The 24,040-nt window shown below is 44.6% G+C and overlaps 1 protein-coding gene across 2 annotated transcripts in view; it reads right to left on the minus strand.

The window, feature by feature from the left end:
- The window catches only part of CPED1 (cadherin like and PC-esterase domain containing 1), a 581,247-nt gene extending 560,314 nt beyond the window's left edge, over positions 1-20,933 (minus strand). The window contains exon 1 of one of the 2 annotated variants that reach the window (XM_073652067.1): positions 20,128-20,933. In XM_073652067.1, the coding sequence (XP_073508168.1) occupies positions 20,128-20,340 (213 nt within the window). In that variant the 5' untranslated portion in view covers positions 20,341-20,933. The remainder of the gene's footprint in view (positions 1-20,127) is intronic. The other variant, XM_073652068.1, reaches the window with a different exon arrangement.
- Positions 20,934-24,040: the final 3,107 nt, after the last annotated feature.

The raw sequence follows: 24,040 nt of genomic DNA on the forward strand, positions 1-24,040 counted from the left end.
AGACCTGGACTAAAGCATCCGCCAACTCCTGGACAGTCTGTGGTGCAACGTGACATTGGTGGATGGAGCGAGACATGATGTCCCAGATGTGCTCAATCGGATTCAGGTCTGGGGAATGGGCAGGCCAGTCTATAGCTTCAATGGCTTCATTTTGCAGGAACTGCTGACACACTCCAGCCACATGAGGTCTGGCATTGTCTGGCATTAGGAGGAACCCAGGGCCAACCACACCAGCATATGGTCTCATAAGGGGTCTGAGAACCTCATCTCGGTACCTAATGGCAGTCAGGCTACTTCTGACGAGCACATGGAGGGCTGTGCGGCCCTCCAAAGAAATGCACCACACACCATTACTGACCCACTGCCAAACCGGTCATGCTGAAGGATTTTTCAGGCAGCAGATCGCTCTCCACGGCATCTCCAGACTCTGTCACGTCTGTCACATGTGCTCAGTGTGAACCAGCTTTCATCTGTGAAGAGCACAGGGCACCAGTGGCGACATTGCCAATCCTGGTGTTCTGTAGCAAATGCCAAGCGTCCTGCACGTGTTGGGATGTGAGCACAACCCCCATCTGTGGACGTTGGGCCCTCATACCACCCTCATGGAGTCGGTTTCTAACCGTTTGGGCAGACACATGCACAATTGTGGCCTGTTGGAGGTCATTTTGCAGGGCTCTGGCACTGCTCCTCCTGTTTCTCCTTGCACAAAGGAGGAGGTAACGGTCCTGCTGCTGGATTGTTGCCCTCCTATGGCTCCCTCCACATCTCCTGGTATCTGTTCTATGCTCTGGACACTGTGCTGAAAGACACAGATACCCTTCTTGCCACAGCTCACACTAATGTGCCATCCTGGATGAACTGCACTACCTGAGCAACTTCTGTGGGTTGTACTGCAGACACCGCCTCATGCTACTGTACCTATAGGAGTGAGAGCAATGGCAAAATGAAAAAGTGACCAAAACAACAGCCAAAAAGGATGAGAACAGAGAAATGGTCTGTGGTCACCACCTGCAGAACCACTCCTTTATAGGGGGTATCTTGCTAATTGCCTATCATTTCTACCAGTTGTCTGTTCCATTTGCACAACAGCAGGAGAAATTGATTCACAATCAGTGTTGCTTCATAACTGGACAGGTAGATTTCACAGAAGTGTTATTGACTTGGAGTTACATTGTGTTGTTTAAGTGTTCTCTTTATTTTTTGAGCAGTGTATTTTACTTTATCATTATTTTTAAGTATATTTTTGTAAATTAAATGTCACATAATTTCCAGAGTAGCATAGACCTTACAGGCATGGCTCATAATGATATCATATTAATGGCATTTTATTTCATAGCTATTTCTAAACTAAGCTAAAATTTGAGTTATTCTGGCAGGCAGCAGCAATACTGAAGGCTAAAGTTGAGATGACTGGAATTCAAGCTCTATTTCCTGTCCTTCAACAGAGAAGATCCGGGGGTTCAGAATGATACTGATTTCAAGCAGGTTGCATTAAAAATACATCTCACTAGATTTTTTTAACTTATCATAGCAATTTAATAAATCATTTCTCCCAAAAAGATGGAAATGACTGCCAATTTTGTTCCAAAGCATTAAGTCTAGGAAAAAGCCTTGGACTATAAATGTTATTTATTTGAAGTATAAAGAGGAGCATAACACATAGCAAGAGTGATTTAGAGCTCAATAATTTTCAGTGACATGAAAGCAGACAATTAATTGCCTGTCCGCATATTGCTTTTATTACAGAACAGTTTGGCATCATATCTAAATGAGGTGTGAACAGTACAAGGGAACATTTTCACAGTGTCAGCAGCTAAGTATCATTGCCATTTGTTCTTTCTTGTTTATAAAACAGTTTCAAGAATCTTCAATATTTCAAAACCCCGGTGCCTATGCTCACTGGTTTTAAGTAACTCAATAACACAGAATTACACCTGTAACAAAAAATAAAAAATAAAAATATGTATATTAGAGATTAATTAATCTTTTAAAATTCAAAGAGGCAGGTTTCGGCAAATTTATCCAAAAAGTTTGATTTCAGGTGAATAAATTTGCAGCAAATCATATGTACTTTAATTGCTTTGAAAACATATGTATAACACCCTGAGGTTTCCTAAGACTGTATCCAACCCTGTCAATCTTTTTAATGCAAACACAGCCTTAGTAATGTCAAAGTGACCTCAACGTGAAAAATGAAGGATAGCAACAAACATCCCATTTAATAACGTAGTGCACAGACAGACTTTTCAATTTATTTTTACAATTTAAAAAGGTCCAAAAATTATCTCTTAGTGTCATCTGTGATCAGGCAGACCGTTCTATGTAGATCACTAACTCAAACTGACGGTGTCACTGTTAAAGGTAACATCATTCTACTGTGACTGAGATAAGTGATGTGCCATATATTCCATAATGCTCTTCACTTTCAACAAAATTCAACCCCCTTCCCAAAAATTACAAAATAAGAAATGCTAGGTAGGTGCATAAAGAAAAAAAATAGCACCTGCAAAAGAGAACACTATTGGTGTGGCGTGTATGGATGTAAAATTTGATGATGTATGTAAAACAGATATGTAAAAAAAAATTGTTCAAGACATGCACACTTTGCAAGTAATCAAATTGCAGTTAAGCATCTTAAGTTTACATAATTTTCTTTTGCATATTTAATAAATAATTATTCCCTTTCAGAAAAATTACTGCACAAGAAATGAAAAAACTCAGTTTTTTTGTCACAAGCATTCACACTGTGTGACACTGATTTGAGATTTTTTTTCCTGTAAAAATATTTTGCTGTTTTGTTTCTGCTTTCAAATACTGTAGGAGAGATGCCAGCTACACCATATCACTGATTAATCACACTGAGTCTGGCACTGATGCGGGCCAAAGGCACCTCTCCTATCTCTCCTATCAATTGGATTTCTGTATTATTCACAAGGCACTTTGGGGGAAGGCTGCACGGTTGTGCCTGAGGTAATATAGACCTTCTGTGACTGATGCAATCTTCTGCAATGTGTAAAAAAGCAGCAGTCATGTTTTTGGCGGTTTGCACAAATCAGATTGCAAATTGATCAAATTCGCCCGAACAGTTAAGACCGGTTCAACAAAAAGCTGGAAAGGTAAGTAGTACAAATGAAAGAAAATGAAAGAGAGTCACCACTCCAGAATATAAAAAGAGAATATACACACGTGGTCAAAATTGTTGGTACCCCTCGTTTAATGAAAGAAAAACCCAAAATGGTCACAGAAATAACTTGAATCTGACAAAAGTAATAAAAAATGTAAAATCTATGAAAATGAACAAATGAAAGTCAGACATTGCTTTTCAATCCTGCATCCACAGAATTTAAAAAAAAATTAAACTCATGAAATAGGCCTGGACAGAAATGATGGTACCCCTGAAAATAATGTGACAAAAGGGACATGTTAAATCAAGTTGTGTCCGCTAATTAGCAACACAGGTGTCTACAATCTTGTAATCAGTCAGTGGACCTGTATATAGGGCTACAGATACTCACTGTGCTGTTTGGTGACATGGTGTGTACCACACTCAACATGGATGAGAGGAAGCGAAGGAAAGAGTTGTCTCAAGAGATTAGAAAGAAAATTATAGACAAGCATGTTAAAGGTAAAGGTTGAAACAAGAGGGGATTGTAGGGAGAGAAAATAGGAAGCGCAGGCTTCTAAGTGTAGTAGTTAGATTCCAAGGGTATATACTCAGTATAAATCCACTCACCTATTTGGTATCTTGAGGTAAAGCATGTAAATCCAATCAGTGGATCACTCCATTCCTCTTTCCATTCAGTTTGCTGCAGAAATCTGGGAGCTGATGAGAGCACTAGACAGAGCTTTCATAGGCAATACCACTTTGTAAATGTTTTTTCCCAGCAATATGCGCTCCTGAAGGATGATGATGGAACTTGATATTCGGATTCAAAGAATTTTTAGTTTGAAATAAAAATTCTTTGAATCCGAATATCAAGCTCCATCATCATCCTTCAGGAGCGCATATTGCTGGGAAAAAACATTTATAAAGGTAAAGGTTATAAGACCATCTCCAAGCAGCTTGATGTTCCTGTGACTACAGTTGCACATGTTATTCAGAAATTTAAGATCCATGGGACTGTAGTCAACCTCCCTGGACGTGGCCGCAAGAGGAAAATTGATGACAAATCAAAGAGACGGATAATACGAATGGTAACAAAAGAGCCCAGGATAACTTCTAAAGAGATTAAAGGTGAACTTCAAGCTCAAGGAACATCAGTGTCAGATCACACCATCCGTCTTTGTTTGATTCAAAGTGGACTTCATGGGAGACAACCAAGGATAACACCATTGTTGAAAAAAAATCATAAAAAAGCCAGACTGGAATTTGCCAAGCTACATGTTGACAAGCCACAAAGCTTCTGGGAGAATGTCCTATGGGCAGATGAGACAAAAATGGAACTTTTTGGCAAAGCACATCAGCTCTATGTTCACAGATGGAAAAATGAAGCATATCAGGAAAAGAACACTGTCCCTACTGTGAAACATGAAGGAGGCTCTGTTATTTTCTGGGGCTGCTTTGCTGCATCTGGCACAGGGTGTCTTGAATCTGTGCAGGGTACAATGAAATCTCAAGACTATCAAGGGATTCTAGAGAGAAATGTGCTACCCAGCGTCAGAAAGCTTGGTTTCAGTCGCAGGTCATTGGTCTTGCAACAGGATAATGACCCAAAACACAGAGCTAAAAACACCCAAGAATGGCTAAGAGGAAAACATTGGACTATTCTGGAGTGGCCTTCTATGAGCCCTGACCTAAATCCTATTGAGCATCTTTGGAAAGAGCTGAAACATGTAGTCTGGAAAAGGCAACCTTCAAACACGAGACACTGGAGCAGTTTGCTCATGAGGAGTGGGCCAAAATACCTGTCGAGAGGTGCAGAAATCTCATTGACGGTTACAGGAATCGTTTGATTGCAGTGATTGCCTCAAAAGGTTGTTCAACAAAATATTAAGTTAAGAGTACCATCATTTCTGTCCAGGCCTATTTCATGAGTTTAATGTTTTGAAATATTCTGTGGAAGCAGGGTTGAAAAGCAATGTCTGACTTTCATTTGTTCATTTTCATAGATTTTTAATTTATTATTACTTTTGTCAGATTCAAGTTATTTCTGTGACCATTGTGTGTTTTTCTTTCATTAAACGAGGGGTACCAACAATTTTGACCACGTATGTACATAAATAATTACCGTATATTTCGGACCACAAAATGCAACGGACCATAAGACACACCCAAAATTTTGGAGGAGGAATATAAAAAATGTTAAATGTTAAAATGAAGGTCCGTCTTATCGTCCAAATTTAGCTTACTGGGGGGGCGGCAGGGGTGGAGCGGGGTCACAGGTGGCAGGGTCGCTGCTGTAGGAAGCCGGCAGCGAGGCAGGAGTGGGGTGATGCTGTGGTCCCTGGGCTGGGAGGAGGGGGTGTTCCTGCGGTGCAAGCCCTGAGCTTCAAGAAAATGTTGCTGGTGTGGTGAGGCAGGAGTGGAGGGCTGCAGGAAAATGGCTGCCTAAGACGGCACATGTGCAGATTTAGATCCCATTTTAATGATCTCGGCATACACCGATACAGTTAAGGGTAGCGTAGCTCCGGGTGGACCCATTTGAGCGGGGGACCCAGGGTGCCCGCACTCCTTGCCCCTCCGGTAGCTACACTACTGTCTAGGCACCTTATTTCCAGTAAAGCAAATTCTTAATACTTCAGCATACTAAGACATTTTGGACAATTACATGCTTTCAACTTTGTGGGAACAGTTTGTGAAAGGCCCTTTACTATTCCAACATGACTGTGCCCAGTGCACAAAGTGAGGACCGTAAAGGTATGGTTGGGTGAGTTTGGTTTAAAAGAACTTGCCAGGGCTGCATAGAGCCCTGACCAAAACCCCATCAAATACTTTTGGGATGAACTAGAACAGATATTGCAAGGCAGGCCCTCTCATCCAACATCAGTGTCTGACCTGCAAAGTTGAGACCAACTCTATAATAATGCATGTGGATTGGAATCAGAAGTTATAAAAGCTCCTGAATATGTAATAAGTAGGTTTCCCAATACTTCTGCAAATATAGTGTGTATAAAAGTTGACCCAGGGTTGTGATAATTTGCAGATGTGGGTTCTAGCCTCAGGATCCTGGGCAGTAATTCACTATGTGTTGTAGGAAAGCAGGAGGTAAATTACTGGGTGGCAGGAATGTGTCACGGAGGTGGCTGGCCTCAGGGATGTACAGTACAGACCAAAAGTTTGGACACACCTTCTCATTTAAAGATTTTTCTGTATTTTCTTGACTATGAAAATTGTACATTCACACTGAAGGCATCACAACTATGAATTAACACATGTGGAATTATATACTTAACAAAAAAGTGTGAAACAACTGAAAATATGTCTTATATTCTAAACGCAAACCGGATGGAATAGCATTCCGCTGCAAGATGCTGTGGTAGCCATGCTGGTTCAGTTTGCCTTCAATTTTGAATAAATCCCCAACAGTGTCACCAGCAAAGCACCCCCACACCATCACACCTCCTCCTCCATGCTTCACGGTGGGAACCAGGCATGTAGAGTCCATCCGTTCACCTTTTCTGCGTCGCACAAAGACTCGGTGTTGGAACCAAAGATCTCAAATTTGGACTCATCAGACCAAAGCACAGATTTCCACTGGTCTAATGTCCATTCCTTGTGTTCTTTAGCCAAAACAAGTCTCTTCTGCTTGTTGCCTGTCCTTAGCAGTGGTTTCCTAGCAGCTATTTTACCATGAAGGCCTGCTGCACAAAGTCTCCTCTTAACAGTTGTTGTAGAGATGTGTCTGCTGCTAGAACTCTGTGTGGCATTGACCTGGTCTCTAATCTGAGCTGCTGTTAACCTGCGATTTCTGAGGCTGGTGACTCGGATAAACTTATCCTCAGGAGCACAGGTGACTCTTGGTCTTCCTTTCCTGGGGCGGTCCTCATGTGAGCCAGTTTCTTTGTAGCGCTTGATGGTTTTTGCAACTGCACTTGGGGACACTTTCAAAGTTTTCCCAATTTTTCGCACTGACTGACCTTCATTTCTTAAAGTAATGATGGCCACTCGTTTTTCTTTACTTAGAATTTGTATTATGGCAAGAAAAAAGCAGCTAACAGTCTATTCAGTAGGACTATCAGCTGTGTATCCACCTGACTTCTGCACAACACAACTGATGGTCCCAACCCCATTTATAAGGCAAGAAATCCCACTTATTAAACCTGACAGGGCACACCTGTGAAGTGAAAACCATTTCCGGTGACTACCTCTTGAAGCTCATCAAGAGAATGCCAAGAGTGTGCAAAGCAGTCATCAAAGCAAAAGGTGGCTACTTTGAAGAACCTAGAATATAAGACATATTTTCAGTTGTTTCACACTTTTTTAAGTATATAATTCCACATGTGTTAATTGATAGTTTTGATGCCTTCAGTGTGAATGTACAATTTTCATAGTCATGAAAATACAGAAAAATCTTTAAATGAGATGGTGTGTCCAAACTTTTTGTCTGTACTGTAAGTCCCGGAAGAAAGTACACCAGAAACAACAGGTTATGAAAGGATTTTTAGTGGACAGGATTTTGGATCCAGGATTTAGGAGTGATCAAAAGAGCCTGGGTGGGAAAGGTCACCCCCATAAACTCCAGTCCGGGGTTTGCTCATCTAATATCAAGCAGCTGGGTTAGCTCAGCAGTGTCTGTGGTATTTGCAGAGGAAAAATGGTAGACAGTCTCTGCCAGAGCCTGAAAGGTAGACATAAAACTAAATGGGTGAGACCATTGTGAAATATTTTGCCTACCCAGTGAAAGGACTGTTTTTGATATTCGTTTGTGTCACAAAAAGGCTGTTGTTTTTTTCATTTAAGTGCTGTGAACATTTATGAAATACCCTAAAGGCTGCCAGAGAGCTTGAATCCTTACAATTGGCGTATAATACAAACATGAAGTCATAAACAGCACAGGTGATTGCAGTGTAAAGATTGAATGTCCCGGGTAAAGTCAGCTACAGCAGTTCAAACACTGTCTATATGCATGGAGGAGCTTGTTAAGCAACTAGTCCAGGCCAGAATGCAGCGGCAGCAGCAACAATTTCAGCAGCAGTAGCAGCAACAGTTTTTGCAACAGTAGCAACAAGATCAGCAGCAGCAGATAGCTTTCTTGGCAGAAATTGCCTGGGTCAGGGAGATAGCACCTCCCACCTGCCACAGTGACAGTAACTGTGTGAGGTGAACAGTGAGCGAAAAAAAAAGTTTTCTGTCTAATTTTGAGAGGGTGGTAGAGAAGGACGGTAGGGATTGGGACTGTATTTTACCCTACCTATTTTTCTCTATCAGGGGAGTTCCACAAGCCTTAATAGGATTTTCCCCATTTGAGCTACTGTATGGCTGATATCCCCAGGGACTCCTGGATGTAGAAAACGAAATGTGGGAAACTGAGAACAAGCCCTACAAAAGCATAATAGAACATGGCTCAGATGCAGGAGAAGATGGTCAAAGTTAAGCCAACTGTAAATGAGCATCTCCTCAGGGCACAGGAAACACAGTCCCGGGTGTATAACAGGACAGTTTACGCTGGGGGGTGGAGTACTTGTGTTAGTGCCTACAGCGGAGAGCAAGTTCCTTGCCAAGCGGCAGGTACCCTATGAAGTAATAGAAAAGGTGGGAGATGTCAATTACAAAATACACCAAACAGGGAAAAAGGAAGCCCTTCCAGATATATCATGCCATCCTAATAACATCCTGGAAAGAGAGGCAGACTTTCAAAACTCCTTGCTTGTTGGCCAATTCAGAAACCAACATTGGAGATGTCAAGGTGGCAGAAACTTTGTCACCCTCCCAAAAACAGCAGTGTTGGGAGTTGTTACACCAAACTATGGACATGTTCTAGGAGCTCCCAGGTCTCACTCGGGTTATTGAACATGAGGTTCTCACTGAGCCTCATGTTTGGTTCAATTTAAAACCCTACAGGATTCCAGAAGTCTGCGAGGAGGTAATCTCAAAGGAGGTGACACGGATGCTGAACCTGGGAGGTAAATGAGGAATCCAAGAGTAGGTGGTCAAGCCCCATAGTGTTATTTCCAAAATCATATGGGGAATTGAGATTCTGTAATGACTATGGAAAACTCAATGAGGTTTCTAATTTTGATGCCTACCCAATGCCCTGGGCAGATGAGCTTATTGAAAGGCTAGGGCTAGGTCGGTACATCACCACCCTAAATCTCACAAAAGGATACTGGCAGCTTCACCTATCCAAGAAAAAGACGGCCTTCTCAATGCCAAAGGGTTGTTAGCAATATGTCAGGATGCCTTTTGCGTTGCAGGGACTTTTCAGAGCGCCATGGACCGGGTCCTAGCCCGTCACGACAAGTATGCAGCGGCCTACTTTTCAAGCTCCACTCGTAACTGTTAACCTGTTTAATGCTGATGTCAATCTTTGACATCAGCATTTAACATGGGCAGGCAGGGGGACGCATCATTCTGTTGATAATGTCTGTAAAGCGCTGTGAAATTAATGGCGCTATATAAGTGAGTAAAATAAATAAAAAATAAATAAAAATCTTCAGCCGGGATTGGGGAAGTCCAGGCAATTTTTGATGCCCTAAGGAAAGCTGGCTTTACTATTAATCCAAAAAATGCGCCATGGGATGGAGGCAAAACAGGACTGGCCATGACCCCTCATGAAAATGCAGATCAGAGAATTACTGGGAATTGGGGGCTACTACAAGAAGTTTGTCCCTAATTTTGCCATGATTGCAGTCCCTCTAACCAATCTCCTAAAGAGAACAAAATCAGTGATGGCTAAATGGTCTCCAGAAGCTGAGGGGGACTTTCAGGAGCTCAAACTAGTCCTCTGTAGGCAGCCTGTGTAGGTACAGTATAACCGAACTTCTCCAAGATGCTTTGGATGTCAGGCTAGGAGCTGTCATGTCTCAAGAGATCAATGGAGAGAAACACCTAATAATTTACTTGAGTCAAAAGCTTACCCCGTGTGAAAAAAAATATTCAATTGTAGAAAAAGAATGCCTGGCCATCAAATGAGCATTGGACTTTTGAGATACTACCTGTTGAGCTGAAGTTTTATGCTGGTATCGGACCATGCCCCACTAAGGTGGATGAGGGAGAAAAAGGGGAACAATGCCAGGGTAACTCAATGGTTTTTGACTCTGCATGATTTCAATTTTCATATAGTGCATAGACCTGGAAAGCTACATTGGAACACTGATGCCCTGTCAAGGGTTGATTGTTTGGTGACAGAAGGTGCCCAGCCCCTCGGCTTTGGGCATAGAGCATATTAGTACATTCACTGGATGGCAGATATGTGTCATTGAGGTGGCTGGCCTCGGTGATCTAAGTCCTGAGAGGATTTTTTATTGGACCGGAATTTGAGCCTGGGACATAAAACTAAATAAGTGAGAGCGTTTTGAAATATTTTGCCTACTGAGTGAAAGGATTGTTTTTGTTATTTGTTTCTCATTTGTGCATTATGGAAGTTTATAAAGTATAATGAATCTTACACTGTTTGACACAAGAATCCGATGCCCGTTTGTACCCTAATGGCTTCCAGAGAGCTTGAATCCCTACATTATATATTTATTATATATTTAGCCCAATGCAAATTCCAAGTGCTGTAAAATTGTAAAAAAATGCATTTCCACAATTGTCTTTTGGGTTGTTTTTTTAAGATGTTCATTGTTCGGTAAAAATGACCTGAAATTTGATTCTACAGGTGAGTTCTGCTATGGCTTTACTAAACTTGTAATTTTTTTTAATTTAAATGGTGAAAAATATGGAAATTTCTGAAAATTTCTTTTCATTTTTGTCACCATTTTCCAAGACCAATAGCTAGGGATAAGCTGAGCTGTGGATGTTCGGGTTCATCTGGTTCAGCCGAACTGTAGTTCAAAGTTCGGTATCCAAACTTGACCCCGAACCCAATGGAAGTCAATGGGGACCAAAACTTTGGTGTTTTAAAATGGCTGTAAAATGGTCATAGTAAGTGCTAGGGGACTGCAAAAGGAAGCAAAATGGGGGTTAGAGCAGGACAATTGCCGTGCAAACAAATGTGGATAGGAAAATGACTTAAAATGACATGGAATGAAAAAAAAGTTATAATAATCATCTTGAACCAGGAAGCGGAAGTCCAAGTACAGGAGGAGGTGGACGTGGCGTTGTAGGTGGAAGAGGCGGAGGTAGCCAACAATGTTTTTGCATCTCCTTTTTATTTATTTTTGGAGGCTCTGTGGGGGCACTCTGTATACAGGCAGTGTAATAATCTTCTGGTCACCCTCTCTCTGTACACAGGCCGTGTAATACTCTGCACTTTTTTGGAGTGCAAAGAATGAGGAGAGCATCAAATAGGTGACATGGCCGTGTTGCTGCTGGTGGTGGTGTAGCTGCTGCAGGGAGAGAGAGGACGTGGTTGATCTGTGCCTGCTACGTGCCCAAGTGAAACACCTTCCCCTGGTGCACGCAGGCGACAGTACGTTCTGTGTAATTTTGTAGGCCCGAGTACCGCTGGATGAATGGTGAAGCCAAAACAAGTAGAGGTGGTTTTATATTTGATAGCTGAGAGTGCCTTCAGTTCCTTTGCTTTGTCTTCCACCTGGTCCCCTGTAGAAAGCTCAGATTTTGCACCAGCGGCCCATGGGCATCTGTCTTCCACCTCACCAACTTACAAATCAGGCAAGCAGTCTGAGCCCCACGTCATGCAGCAGTCATTTCTGCTTTTTGATGACTCTGCTGGCTGTGATTCCGTGGGCCATCCACCTGGTCCTGATCCAAAAGTGGAAGAGATTGAGTGCACTGATGCCAAACCACTTGTTTTGTTTGAGAATGAGTACATGGGAAGGGTAGGGCAAACGGTCAGTAGTCCCCTGCAGCACTTCTCTGATAAGGATGGTGATGAAACACAGTTGCAAACTGCTGCAGCTTTCTGCTGTGTGTAAACCAGCAAGGAGGACAGGGGTGAGGACTGAGTAGAACATCATGCGGGGGGGTTATTATTATTTGTGTTTAGAGCACCATTGATTCTATGGTGATGTACATGAGGAGGGGGTTACATGCAAAACAAATAGAAATGACAAAGAATCAACTAATAGTGACAGACAGGTACAGAAGGGAGAGGACTCTATCCTTGTGGCCTTACATTCTACAAGATAATGGAGAAGGAGACCGTAGGTTCGGGGGTTGCAGCAGCTCCAGTGTGGGTGAGGCGGCAGCTCTGGTAGTGGTGAGGTGGCAGCGGTGTCATTACAGGCTGTAAACTGTTCTGAAGAGATGGGTTTTCAAATTCTACAGGCTGGGGGATAATCGGGAGAAGTCTTGCAAGCGATTGGATGAGGAACGTACAATTGTGGAGGAGAGAAGGAGGTCTTGGGAGGACCAGAGATTACGTGGAGGGAGATATCGGGAGATTAGTTCAGAGCTATATGGGGGAGACAAATATTGGATGGCTTTGTAGGTCACTGTAAGTAGTTTGAAGTGGATATAATGAGGAATTGGGACACAATGAATAGATTTGCAGAGGGGAGAAGCGAAGAAGTAGCGAAGACAGAAATGGATTAGTAGGGCAGCAGAGTTAAGGACACACTGGAGAGGTGCGATGATACGATAGGAGATGATGAGGTCCTAGACCCAACATGGAATCAAGGCCATCCAAGTGATGTGGGCAATTTGGAGGAAGAGGTGGTGGTCATGTTACCTCAGCTACATAGCAAAAGAGGAAGCGGGGTGCAAAAGTGCCGCGGCCGGCCACTAGCCAGTACATCTGCAGCTACTGCGCACAGCGGCAAACCCCTAACCAGTACAGCGGCTGCTACTGTTCACCGCGGCCGGTGTCTAGCCAGTACGTCAGCTGCTACAGCACACCGCGGCCAGCCCCTAGCCAGTACAGCTGCTGCTTGTCATGCAAGGTGTGTGAAAGACTAAGTGCAACACAAAGGGAAGGGGAAAAGGGAGCCCAGACTCTAGTGAAAGGGAGGAGTGGAGACCTCCTAGGCTGATCTTATATCACCCTGTCTCCACTAACGTTCCTATATTGATTCTTCATCAATCGCCGCACGCGAACCTAAACCCTGTATTTCCCTGGCACTTAGCCCTGAATAGGGAAGGAGGAATGAGCACTAGTCGATCCCCACTAACGACTAAAGACAACAAGGGAGACAAACACGAGGGAAAGTAGCTTAGCTTTAGCCAACTTCAGAGAAATAACTCCAAGCGTCCTCCTAGCACCACAGAGGAAGATAGCAGTATGAGAGCTCCAAGCATTCACAGGAAAACGTGAGTATCACCGGCACCTTCCTGCTGCAAACTATTTAAACACCCAGGCCAGGGTGTCAGTTAGCAGGAAGGAGGTAGCCACTGGATCTTAGAGTAAAACAGCTAAGAAGGTGTCTGTAATGCCAAACGAAGAGATCTTCTGCAATAAACTGCAGGGCGACTGTCTGTCACATCTGACACACCCGTGACAGTACCCTCCCTCTACGATTGGCCTCCTAACACTCAGGATCAGGTTTCTCAGGATAAGAGCTGGGAAATGAAGCAACCTGGGCGCTTTCACCTCTGATGCTGAAACCCACCTCCTCTCTGGACCATAACCCTTCCAGTGCACCAAGTATTGTAGAGAACGACGTTGGAGATGAGAACCTACAATCCTCTAAATCTGAAACTCCAGATTACCATCAACCATTACTGGGGGCTGCAGTAGAGGTGAGGGCTCAAGAGCTTCCACATATTTCTTGAGTAAGGACCTGTGGAAAACATTGTGGACCTTAAGGGCCTGAGGAAGCTCAAGACGAAACGCTGCTGGGTTAATGACGGTGGTTATTCTATAGGGACCAATAAACCTAGGTCCCAACTTCTAAGACGGAACTTTCAATCTTATACTTGGAAGACAACCACACAAAGTCATTCACATTCAGGTCCGGACCTGGCAAGCGTTTTCTGTCAGCCATACATTTATATCTGTCTCCCATGATCTTTAAATTACTCAGAACCTCATGCACATCGAGGAGAGCGATGAAGCTAAACGTTCCTCCTCAGGAACTCCCGAAGCTCCTCCCCCACTAAAACTGTGGATGGTAACCGTATGCACAAAAGAACAGTGACCTACCAGTGGATTCTTGACGATGATTACTAATGGCAAATTCTGCCAGCGGTAAGTAGGATGTCCAATCCTCCTGATTTTCGGAGATGAAACACCTGAGGTAGGTCTCCAAATTCTGATTGATGCGCTCGGTCTATCCATTAGACTGAGGGTGGAAGGCAGAGGAAAAGGACAGCTGCACCCCCATTCAAGAACAGAATGACTTTCAGAACTTGGAAAGCTGGGATCCCCGATCTGACACCACATCGGAGGGAACCCCCAGAAGCTTCACAATCTTATTTATGAACACCTGAGCAAGTGTTTTGCCATTTGGAAGTGCAGGTAATACGACAAAGTGAATCACTTTACTGAACCTATCTACAACTACCAAAACCACCGTTTTGCCTGCACAAACCGGTAGGTCAGTAATAAAATCCATGGACAAGTGTGTCCATGGCCTGCTAGGGATAGGTAGCGGAAAAAGAGTACCAGACAGACGAGTATGCGAAACCTTAGAACGCGCGCAAATACTACAAGCAGATACGTGTTCAATCACATGGCGATGCAACCCTGGCCACCAAAAATGACGAGACAGGAGGTCCGCGATTGCCTTACCACCTGGATGCCCAGCAAGCACAGAGTTATGATGTTCCTTATTTACTTTGCGGCGCAGATTAGATGGTACAAATAACCTTCCTGAAGGGCAGGAGGCAGGGTATCCCCTGAGCTTCCAAAACCTCACCCTCCAGTTCAGGATATAATGCCAAAATGACTACCCCCTTCTGTAATATCGGGGCAGGGTTCTCATGGTCACCGCCACCAGGGAATCTCCAGGGCAAAGCATCTGCCTTGACATTTTTGACCCCTGGATGAAAAGTGACAACAAAATTGAACCTAGTTAAAAACAGGGACCATCTGGCTTGCCTAGGGTTGAGACGTTTAGCTGATTGAAGATATGACAGGTTCTTATGGTTTGTGATAACAGTAATAAGATGGACAGCCCCCTCCAACCAATGTTGCCATTCTTCGAACGCCAATCTAATCGCCAAAAGCTCCCTATTCCCACGTCATAATTTCTATCAGCTGAAGATAATTTCTAGGAAAAGAAAGCGCATGGATGCCATTTACTTGGGGACAGACCCTGAGATAACACAGCCCCAATCCCCACCTCCGACACATCAACTTCAATGATAAAAGATTGAGAAACATAGGGTTGACTGAGTATAGGTGCTGTGGCAAAACAACTCTTTAGGGAGGGAAAAGCCTGCAGGGCGGCATTCGACCATTTAGAAAAATCAGACCCTTCCTTGTCATGTCAGTGAGGGGTCACACAATTACCGAATAATTTTGGATACATTTCTGGTAAAAATTAGTAAAGCCCAGAAAACGCTGTAAAGCCTTCAGATTCTCGGGACGGTCCCAATCAAGGACAGCACGGATCTTCTCCGGATCCATCCAAAAACCCAAAGATGACAACAGGTACCTCGAAAACTGCTCCTCCTGGACAGCGAAAACACATTTTTCTAGTTTGGCATATAGTTTGTTATCCCTTAGTATCTGAAATACCTGTTTAACATGCCCCCGATGTATCTCAAAATCAGGTGAGTAAACCAAAATATCATCCAGATAGACCTCCACAAAACTCCCACCAAATGATGGAAAATATAATTTATGAAATGCTGGAACACCGTAGGTGCATTGGTCAGACCAAAAGGCATAACCAAACTCTCGAAATGCCCCTCAGGGGTATTGAACGCTGTTTTTCATTCATCCATTTCTCTGATTTTAACAAGATTGTAGGCTCCCCTTAAATGCAACTTGCAGAATACCTTAGCTCCCACAACCTGGAATCAGAGGAAGAGGGTATGGATCTCGGATGGTAATTTGATTCAATTCCTGGAAATCTTAACAGGGACGGAGACCGCCATCTTTCGCGAAGAAGAACCCTGCCACCAGGGGCGAAGATGATGGTCTGATATGTCCCTTTTCTAGACTTTCCGCAATGAAATCCTTCATGGCTTGTCTCTCAGGGCCAGAAAGATTATACAGTCTGGACTTTGGTAGTTTAGTTCTGGGGGTCAGGGTAATAGGACAGTCATATGCACGATGAGGAGGCAAATCCTGACACCCCTTCTCAGGAAAAACGTTCTCAAAATCAGATAAAAACACAGGTAAGGTCTCTGTAGAGACTGCAGAAAGGGAAATGTTTAAACAGTTCTCATGTCAGTAATCTCCCCATGCAATAATCTCTCTGGATTGCCAATCCACAATCGGCTTATGTTTCACCAACCACGATAGACCAAGTACAATTGGAGTGGGGAGGCCGTCCCCAGACGTAACAAGGAATTATCTCACAATGAACAGACTCCACCTTCAGTCTTACATTATGTACAATCTGAGTCAGAGCTTTGTGTGCAAGTGGCGCTGAGTCGATGGCAAAAATAGCAATCGGCTTAGCTACAGTACAGCAAGCAAGCCCATGAATTCTCACAAACTCAGCATCAACCATGCTGACTCCAGCTCCACTGTCTACAAACACAGAAGTTTTCTCAGTCCTGCTCTCTAGCACCACCTCTGCTGTCAGGACAAACCAAGAACTGCAGGTTGACGACAAATACACCCTCTGATTATCCAACTCCAGACTACCAAGGGTTAATAAGTCTTCATTTTGCTTAGGAATGGAGGTACAGGCCCCAATAAACTGTGCCTTTTTTCCACAAAAAAACACACGCCCTTCTTTTGTAGATCTCAGGGGAAACATATGATGCAGAGGCACCCCCTTTCTGCATGGGTTCTTCCACCTCCACCAATACTGGTTCACCCCCAGAGCACCCCCACCCCCCCGACAAAAGGCCATTACCCCGAAAAGAGGGCCCTGGAGAAGGTCCTCTCACCCACCTATCTTGCAGGCGTCTATCAACACGTATAGCCAATGACATGGCAGCCTCCAAGCCCCCTGGGGTTTCATACACCTTCAAGGCATCGTTCAATCTTTCAGTAAGGCCCTGACAAAATTGGCTTCTAAGAGCCAGGTCATTCCATTTGGTATCGGTTGCCCATCTGCGGAATTCGGAGCTATACGTCTCCACTGACCGATTCCCCTGCTGAAGGTGACGCAGCCTAGACTCAGCCAAGGAGATATGGTCAAGATCATCATAGATGAGGGCTAGAGCCCCCAAAAAACATCCACTGACTGGAGACAAACAGAACCCTGCAGCAAAGAGAAAGCTCAGGATTGAGGATCACCTTGCAACAGCGAGATCACAATCCCCACTCGCTGCTCCTCATCTCAAGAGGAGTAAGAACAATGTTTAAAATACAATTTGCAAGCTTCCTTGAACACAAAAAAATTGTCCCTACCTCCTGAAAACCTGTCCAGGAGGGCAACTTTAGGTTCAAGCCTACCCGCAGAGACCCCAACATTAGGGACCTGCAGCCGCTGCTGCTACTGAACCTCAGAGCAGAGGTCAGTCACCTCCAGAGACAGCTTGTGCAGCTGCTCTGCCAGCATTGCAATGGGATCCATGAACCAAGGGAGAAGAAAAAAAACAAAACCACAGCCCCAAAAAAAAACCACACACAAAAAAAACACGTGTCCGGTTTGTTTGTTTTTTCTTTTTTATGCATGGCCGGTGATAATGTCACGCAACGTGAGGGAAGGAATAAGTGTACAACGACGGGAAGAGGGGGAAGGGAGCCGAACAACTAGGGAAAGGGGGAGTGGAGACCCCTAGGCAGATCTAATATCACCTTGCCTACCCTATCGTCCCTATATAGGTTCTGCTACTATCGCCGAGAAGGAACCTAAACCCTGAATGTCCCTAGAGCTTGGCCCTAGATAGGGAAGGGATGGGTTGAGCACTAGTCGGGCCCCACTACAAACTAAAGACAACAAGGTAAACAAACAAAGGGGATACACTTAGCTTGAACAGATACCAGAGAGATAATGCCAACTGTCCTCCAAGGGCACCAAAGACGAGACTAGCCGACTGCCAGCACTCTGGCAGAAACTGAGAGTCTTTAACTACCAAGCAAGAGTGTGTCAATCAGTGTGCAGCACAAGGTGGAGGTAGCTGCTGGGTCTTAAAGGGAGAAGGATATAACTATACTACAGAGACGAGAGGATCAAGAAGGTGTCTGCAATGCCAAGCGTAGTGACCTTCTACAGCCGGATCCAGAACGATTGTCTGTCATACCTGACACACCCGTGACAGTTGTGGTTGGATGAATCCAAGTTCAATCAAATACAAATGCTCATGATACCCAAAGCAACCAACAATAAAAGATGCAATCTGACTGATTATGCTGGAAAATGTCTCTGCTTTTCCTTAATACTATTATCATTCTCAGTCAATAGTCTTGTAACACAGCATAAAAGTGGAAAATAATCTCTAGACATGACTACATGCAATAACCGACACCAACACTGACATTTTGATTTAATGGGACATGAGTGCAGTAGCTAGGAGACTCTGACTGCTGTGATTTTTAGCGTGGTTTATCAGCTGCGAGGCCATTGACCCCACAGTAGCGCAGGTTAGTGAGTATGCTCAGCAGACAGAGAACTAGCTAAGCATAGAGGTTAAGACAATCTGTAATCATATTCTCAAACTGTCAGATGAATCTCAGCACTAAACCTACAGTAGCCAAACCTACAGTATGAACATCCTACATGTAAATTGACTATTCCGACATGGCATCGCTTTCTCCAGAGTAGTCCTGGCTCGGTTCCTATACTCACTCCCCCCATGAGCGTGATTGACATTTTTCCATACACTCTACTTAGCAATGGCAGGACTGCCCCTGAAATCTGAAATCTCCTGCAACTAGTCAGAGCTCCTACCATGAAGTGGGCTGTGCTTGAAATCCTTCCGGGGGTGAACATGCCATTGGTGCAACCTGTGCAGCCGTACATGGGCCCAAGAGGTAAGGGGACAACCGTAACCGCCAAAGCAGGAGGTATTGTGTTTTATGAAGAGCTATTGGACTGCGAAGAGCCCATATATTGTTTGCACAGGGGCCCTCTTTTGTCTTTGTCCGCTTCTGCATCCTTTAAACAATTCACCTTACATGCTTTTTATACAAAGCATACTAGTGATAATAATATATCTGTTCCTAACTCAACTGAGCTTAATAAAATAAAGGCAAAAAAAAAATACAGAAACGTTATCATCCTTAGGGTAAGTGCACACATGTTGTGTTTTGCTGCGTATTTTGCTGCAGGTTTTTATGTAAATTTTCAGCTGCGTCTTGCAGTACCAGCAAAGTCTATGAGAAACCAGAATTCTCTGTTCACACATATTGCTTTTTGTTTGCCGCGTATTTTCAGTGATTAGAAAAACGCTGAAAGAAGAGACATGTCACTTCTTTCAGCGTTTTTTCAGCGTTTTTTCACCCATAGGAAGTAATGGGGGGATGAAAAAACGCTACAAATACGCAGCAAAAACACACCAAAAAACGCACCTGCGTATTTTGCTGCGTATTTGCAGCGTTTTTGATGGCAAAATAGAATGGGATTCTTTTTTTTTCACAGAACTTTATGTGCATTACTAAATAGAGACAGAAGGACAGTGAAAAAAACGCTGCAAAAACGCAACAAAAAACGCAGCTAAACCTGCGTTTTTGACGCAGCTAATCTCCTGCCAGAGAAAAGTTATCAGCAGATTTCATGCAGATTTTGGTGCAGAAAACGTGCAGAAAAAACACAACGTGTGTGCACATACCCTTACATGAAAACTGCTTTATACAAGATGCATAACATAATAAGATCATTGAACCTTTGTGAATCTTAAAAATTATCATGCAATTATTGTATATAAATTCATAAATTCATTACAGGGATATTGTATTTATGCATTTTTTGTTTCAAGGACAACCCCTTTAGCTAGCCAATTACTTTACTGTATGTAGAATCATTTAATAGCATGCAAGATACAAAACTGATAACTGCAACGAAAATACAAATTAGCAAGCATTACTGTGTCTTAAAATGAAAAGACAGTCCACTCACATTCTTTATCTTTGTGACTATGCTATTCCACGTACAGAGGCATTCCTTGTTCTTTGTGGCAACCTCCAGGAGACCCAAACTTCTCCTTATGTCACAATCCTTAGTCCATGATGTGCTTTTCCAAAACAGAGACAGGCACTGATAGAAGACACATAGTGCCACAAAGAGAGCAATAAATACTGGACTAGGGCAATACCTGCGTCTCCAGCCCATGTCCTCTACTCCACCACTTCGCTTAGACCTCTTTTAGACAACATAGTGATGTGATCAAGCATGGGTCCCTATTATCAGCACCCAGCTTCCATCTTCCCTGCATACGCAGTCAGGCAGAAACTTGACCCAGCAGAGGTTAACTTTTCTTAAATGATAAAGTATTCCAAACTCTTCCAACTTCATTAAGTTTGCATGGGACCTGTATGTTGAGTGTCCTTCATCATCTCAAACTGGGAGGTTCAGAAGCAGAAGTGTTTCACATCTGTATCCATATTACAGTAGGAGTAAAAATAGCTGAGCGTGGCAAAGTTTACTCTCTATCTTCAGCTTAGTGGAAATGTAGAGTTTACTTCCAAAGTCCTCTCTGTCCGCTAGCAGGACCTTCTGGTCTATCCCCTGATGGGCTGCTGATGTATGCACCCCTCCAGACTAGCACAAACACTGCACATACACACACACATATCTCAGCTCTTGGACCACAGGCATCATAAATGAAAGACTTGCTTTCTTTTTGGGTGGGGTTGTCCCAGCACAGGAACTACAGGATAATAATAATAATGCAGTTTAGGGTTTATCCACAAGTCAGCGAGGAAAGAATTTGCTAACTAGTCGCAAACTTTCAAGCTTTAAATCGAGTATTGCTTTTATTATTATTCTACTCCGAAATTAAATTACATCCAGATGTTTCCAATAGAAGTGTGCACAGGCTCGCTGGAAAAGGAGCTTTGTGTCTGGTTAATACAGCTGCCATTGCTGTTTGGATTACACATGCTGCACATTTTCATGACATTTCCATTGTAACGTTCTAGGAAGAAAGTTTCAGTTGTCATTACGCTGCTTACTGAATAAAGAATTATGTGCAAATGTAAATATTTATGAAAACTAGATACAAACACACCTTTGAATAATTTAATAAAGTTAATAAGGATCTGTTAGCTCTCCTGATTTGTCTCTTTTCGTGACTAATTTTGTATCATGTTTTTTTAAAGCTGTCTGCAGTTTTATCACATCTGTGTCTGAACATACTGCTGCAACCCCTGCACTGATTGCTAGGCGGTGCCGCACTAACACCACGGTTACTGCTGAACATTGGCAGCATGTGGGAGACTAGTTGCTGGAACAAGTTATCCCTTTCCTGTCCACCTGTGTTTTGCTGCAGTGAGCTGGAATGTGATTAGCTCTCTGCTGGCAGCCATGGACAGTTCTCCTTATATATAAACTAGCTATTGAACCCGTTCTACGCCCGGGTGGTGAGCATTTTTATTGGCATATGGTCTCCCATGCTGGTTTGTGCTGCCCCCCTCCTGGTATTTGTGCTGCCCCCACCCTGTCCCCATCATCCTATCCTGGTATGCATGGCACCCCTCATTCCTATCCTGGTATGCATGGCACCCCTCATCCCTATCCTGTAATGCATGGCACCCCTCATCCCTATCCTGGTATGCATGGCACCATTCACTCACTCCCAATACTGAAATGCATAGCACCCCTCACCCCCAATCCTTGTATGCATGGTATTCTTCACCCCCAATCCTGATATACATGGCATCCCTCACCCCTAATCCTGGTATGCACGGCACCCCTCACCCCAATCCTGGTATGCATGGCACCCCTCATCTCCAATCCTGGTATGCATGGCACCCTTCACTCCCAATACAGGAATGCATAGCACCCCTCACCCCCAATCCTTGTATGCATGGCATCCCTCACCCCCAATCCTGATATACATGACATCCCTCACCCCTAATCCTGGTATGCACGGCACCCCTCACCCCAATCCTGGTATGCATGGCACCCCTCATCTCCAATCCTGGTATGCATGGCACCCCTCACCCCCAATCCTGGTATGAATGGCACCCCTCATCCCCAATCCTGGTATGTGTGGTACTCCTCATCCCTATCCTGGTATGTATGGAATCCCTCATCCTGGTATGCATGGGCCCCTCACCCACATACTGGTATGCATGGCACCCCTAGCCCCATCCTAGTAAGCATGGCACTCCTCATCCCTATCCTGGTATGCATGGCACCCCATACCTCTTCTTGATATGTATGGTACCCCTCATCTCTATCCTGGTATCCATGGCCCCTCATCCGAATCCTGGTATGCATGGCCCCCCACATTCCTATCTTGGTATGCATGGCACCCCTCATCCCTATCCTGGTATGCATGGCCCCCTCATCCCCAATCCTGGTATGCATGGCACCCCTCATCCCTATCCTATAATGCATGGCACCCCTCATCCCTATCCTGGTATGCATGGCACCCTTCACTCCCAATACTGGAATGCATGGCACCCCTCATCCCTAATCCTGGTATGTGTGGCACCCCTCACCCCCAATCCTGGTATGTGTGGCACCCCTCATCCCCAATCCTGGTATGTGTGGTACTCCTCATCCCTATCCTGGTATGCATGGCACACAATACCTCATCCTGGTATGCATGGTACTCCATCCCTCATCCCTATCATGGTATGTATGGTATCCCTCATCCTAGTATGCATGGGCCCCTCACCCACATCCTGGTAAGCATGGCACTCCTGATCCCTATACTGGTATGCATGACACCCCATACCTCATCCTGGTATGCATGGTACCCCATCCCTCATCCCTATCATGGTATGTATGGTATCCCTCATCCTAGTATGCATGGGCCCCTCACCCACATCCTGGTAATCATGGCACTCCTCATCCCTATACTGGTATGCATGTCACCCCATCTCTCATCCTGGTATGCATGGCCCCCCAACATCCCTATCCTGGTATGCATAGTACCCCTCATTCCTATCCTGGTATGCATGGACCCTCAACCAAATCCTGGTATGTATAGCCCCCCAACATCACTATCCTGGTATGCATGGTACCCCTCATCCCCATTCCTGGTATACATGGCACCCCTCATCCCCAATCCTGGTATGCATGGCACCCCTCATCCGCAAACCTGGTATGCATGGCACCCCTCATCCCCAATCCTGGTATGCATGGCACCCCTCATCCCCAGTCCTGGTATGCATGGCACCCCTCATCCCCAATCCTGGTATGCATGGCTCCCTCATCCCCAATCCTGGTATGCATGGCTCCCTCATACCCAATCATGGTAAGCATGGCACCCCTCATCCCCAATCCTGGTATGCATGGCACCCCTCATCCCCAATCCTGGTATGCATGGCACCCCTCATCCCCAGTCCTGGTATGCATGGCACCCCTCATCCCCAATCCAGGGTATGCATGGCTCCCACATCCCCAATCCTGGTATGCATGGCTCCCTCATACACAATCCTGGTATGCATGGCACCCCTCATCCCCAATCCTGGTATGCATGGCTCCCTCATCCCCAATCCTGGTATGCATGGCATCCCTCACCCCCAATCCAGGTATGCATGGCATCCCTCACCCCTAATCCTGGTATGCATGGCACCCTTCACCCCAATCCTGGTATGCATGGCACCCTTCACTCCCAATACTGGAATGCATAGCACCCCTCACCCCCAATCCTTGTATGCATGGCATCCCTCACCACCAATCCTTGTATGCATGGCATCCCTCACCCCCAATCCTGGTATGCATGGCATCCCTCACCCCTAGTCCTGGTATGCATGGCACCCCTCACCCCAATCCTGGTATGCATGGCACCCCTCACCCCCAATCCTGGTATGCATGGCACCGCTCACCCCCAATCCTGGTATGCGTGGCACCCCTC

The sequence above is a fragment of the Phyllobates terribilis genome, unplaced genomic scaffold (genome assembly GCF_046119375.1).
Source record: "Phyllobates terribilis strain yellow unplaced genomic scaffold, ASM4611937v1 Scaffold_11__3_contigs__length_659146591, whole genome shotgun sequence".
Classification (NCBI taxonomy): domain Eukaryota; kingdom Metazoa; phylum Chordata; class Amphibia; order Anura; family Dendrobatidae; genus Phyllobates; species Phyllobates terribilis.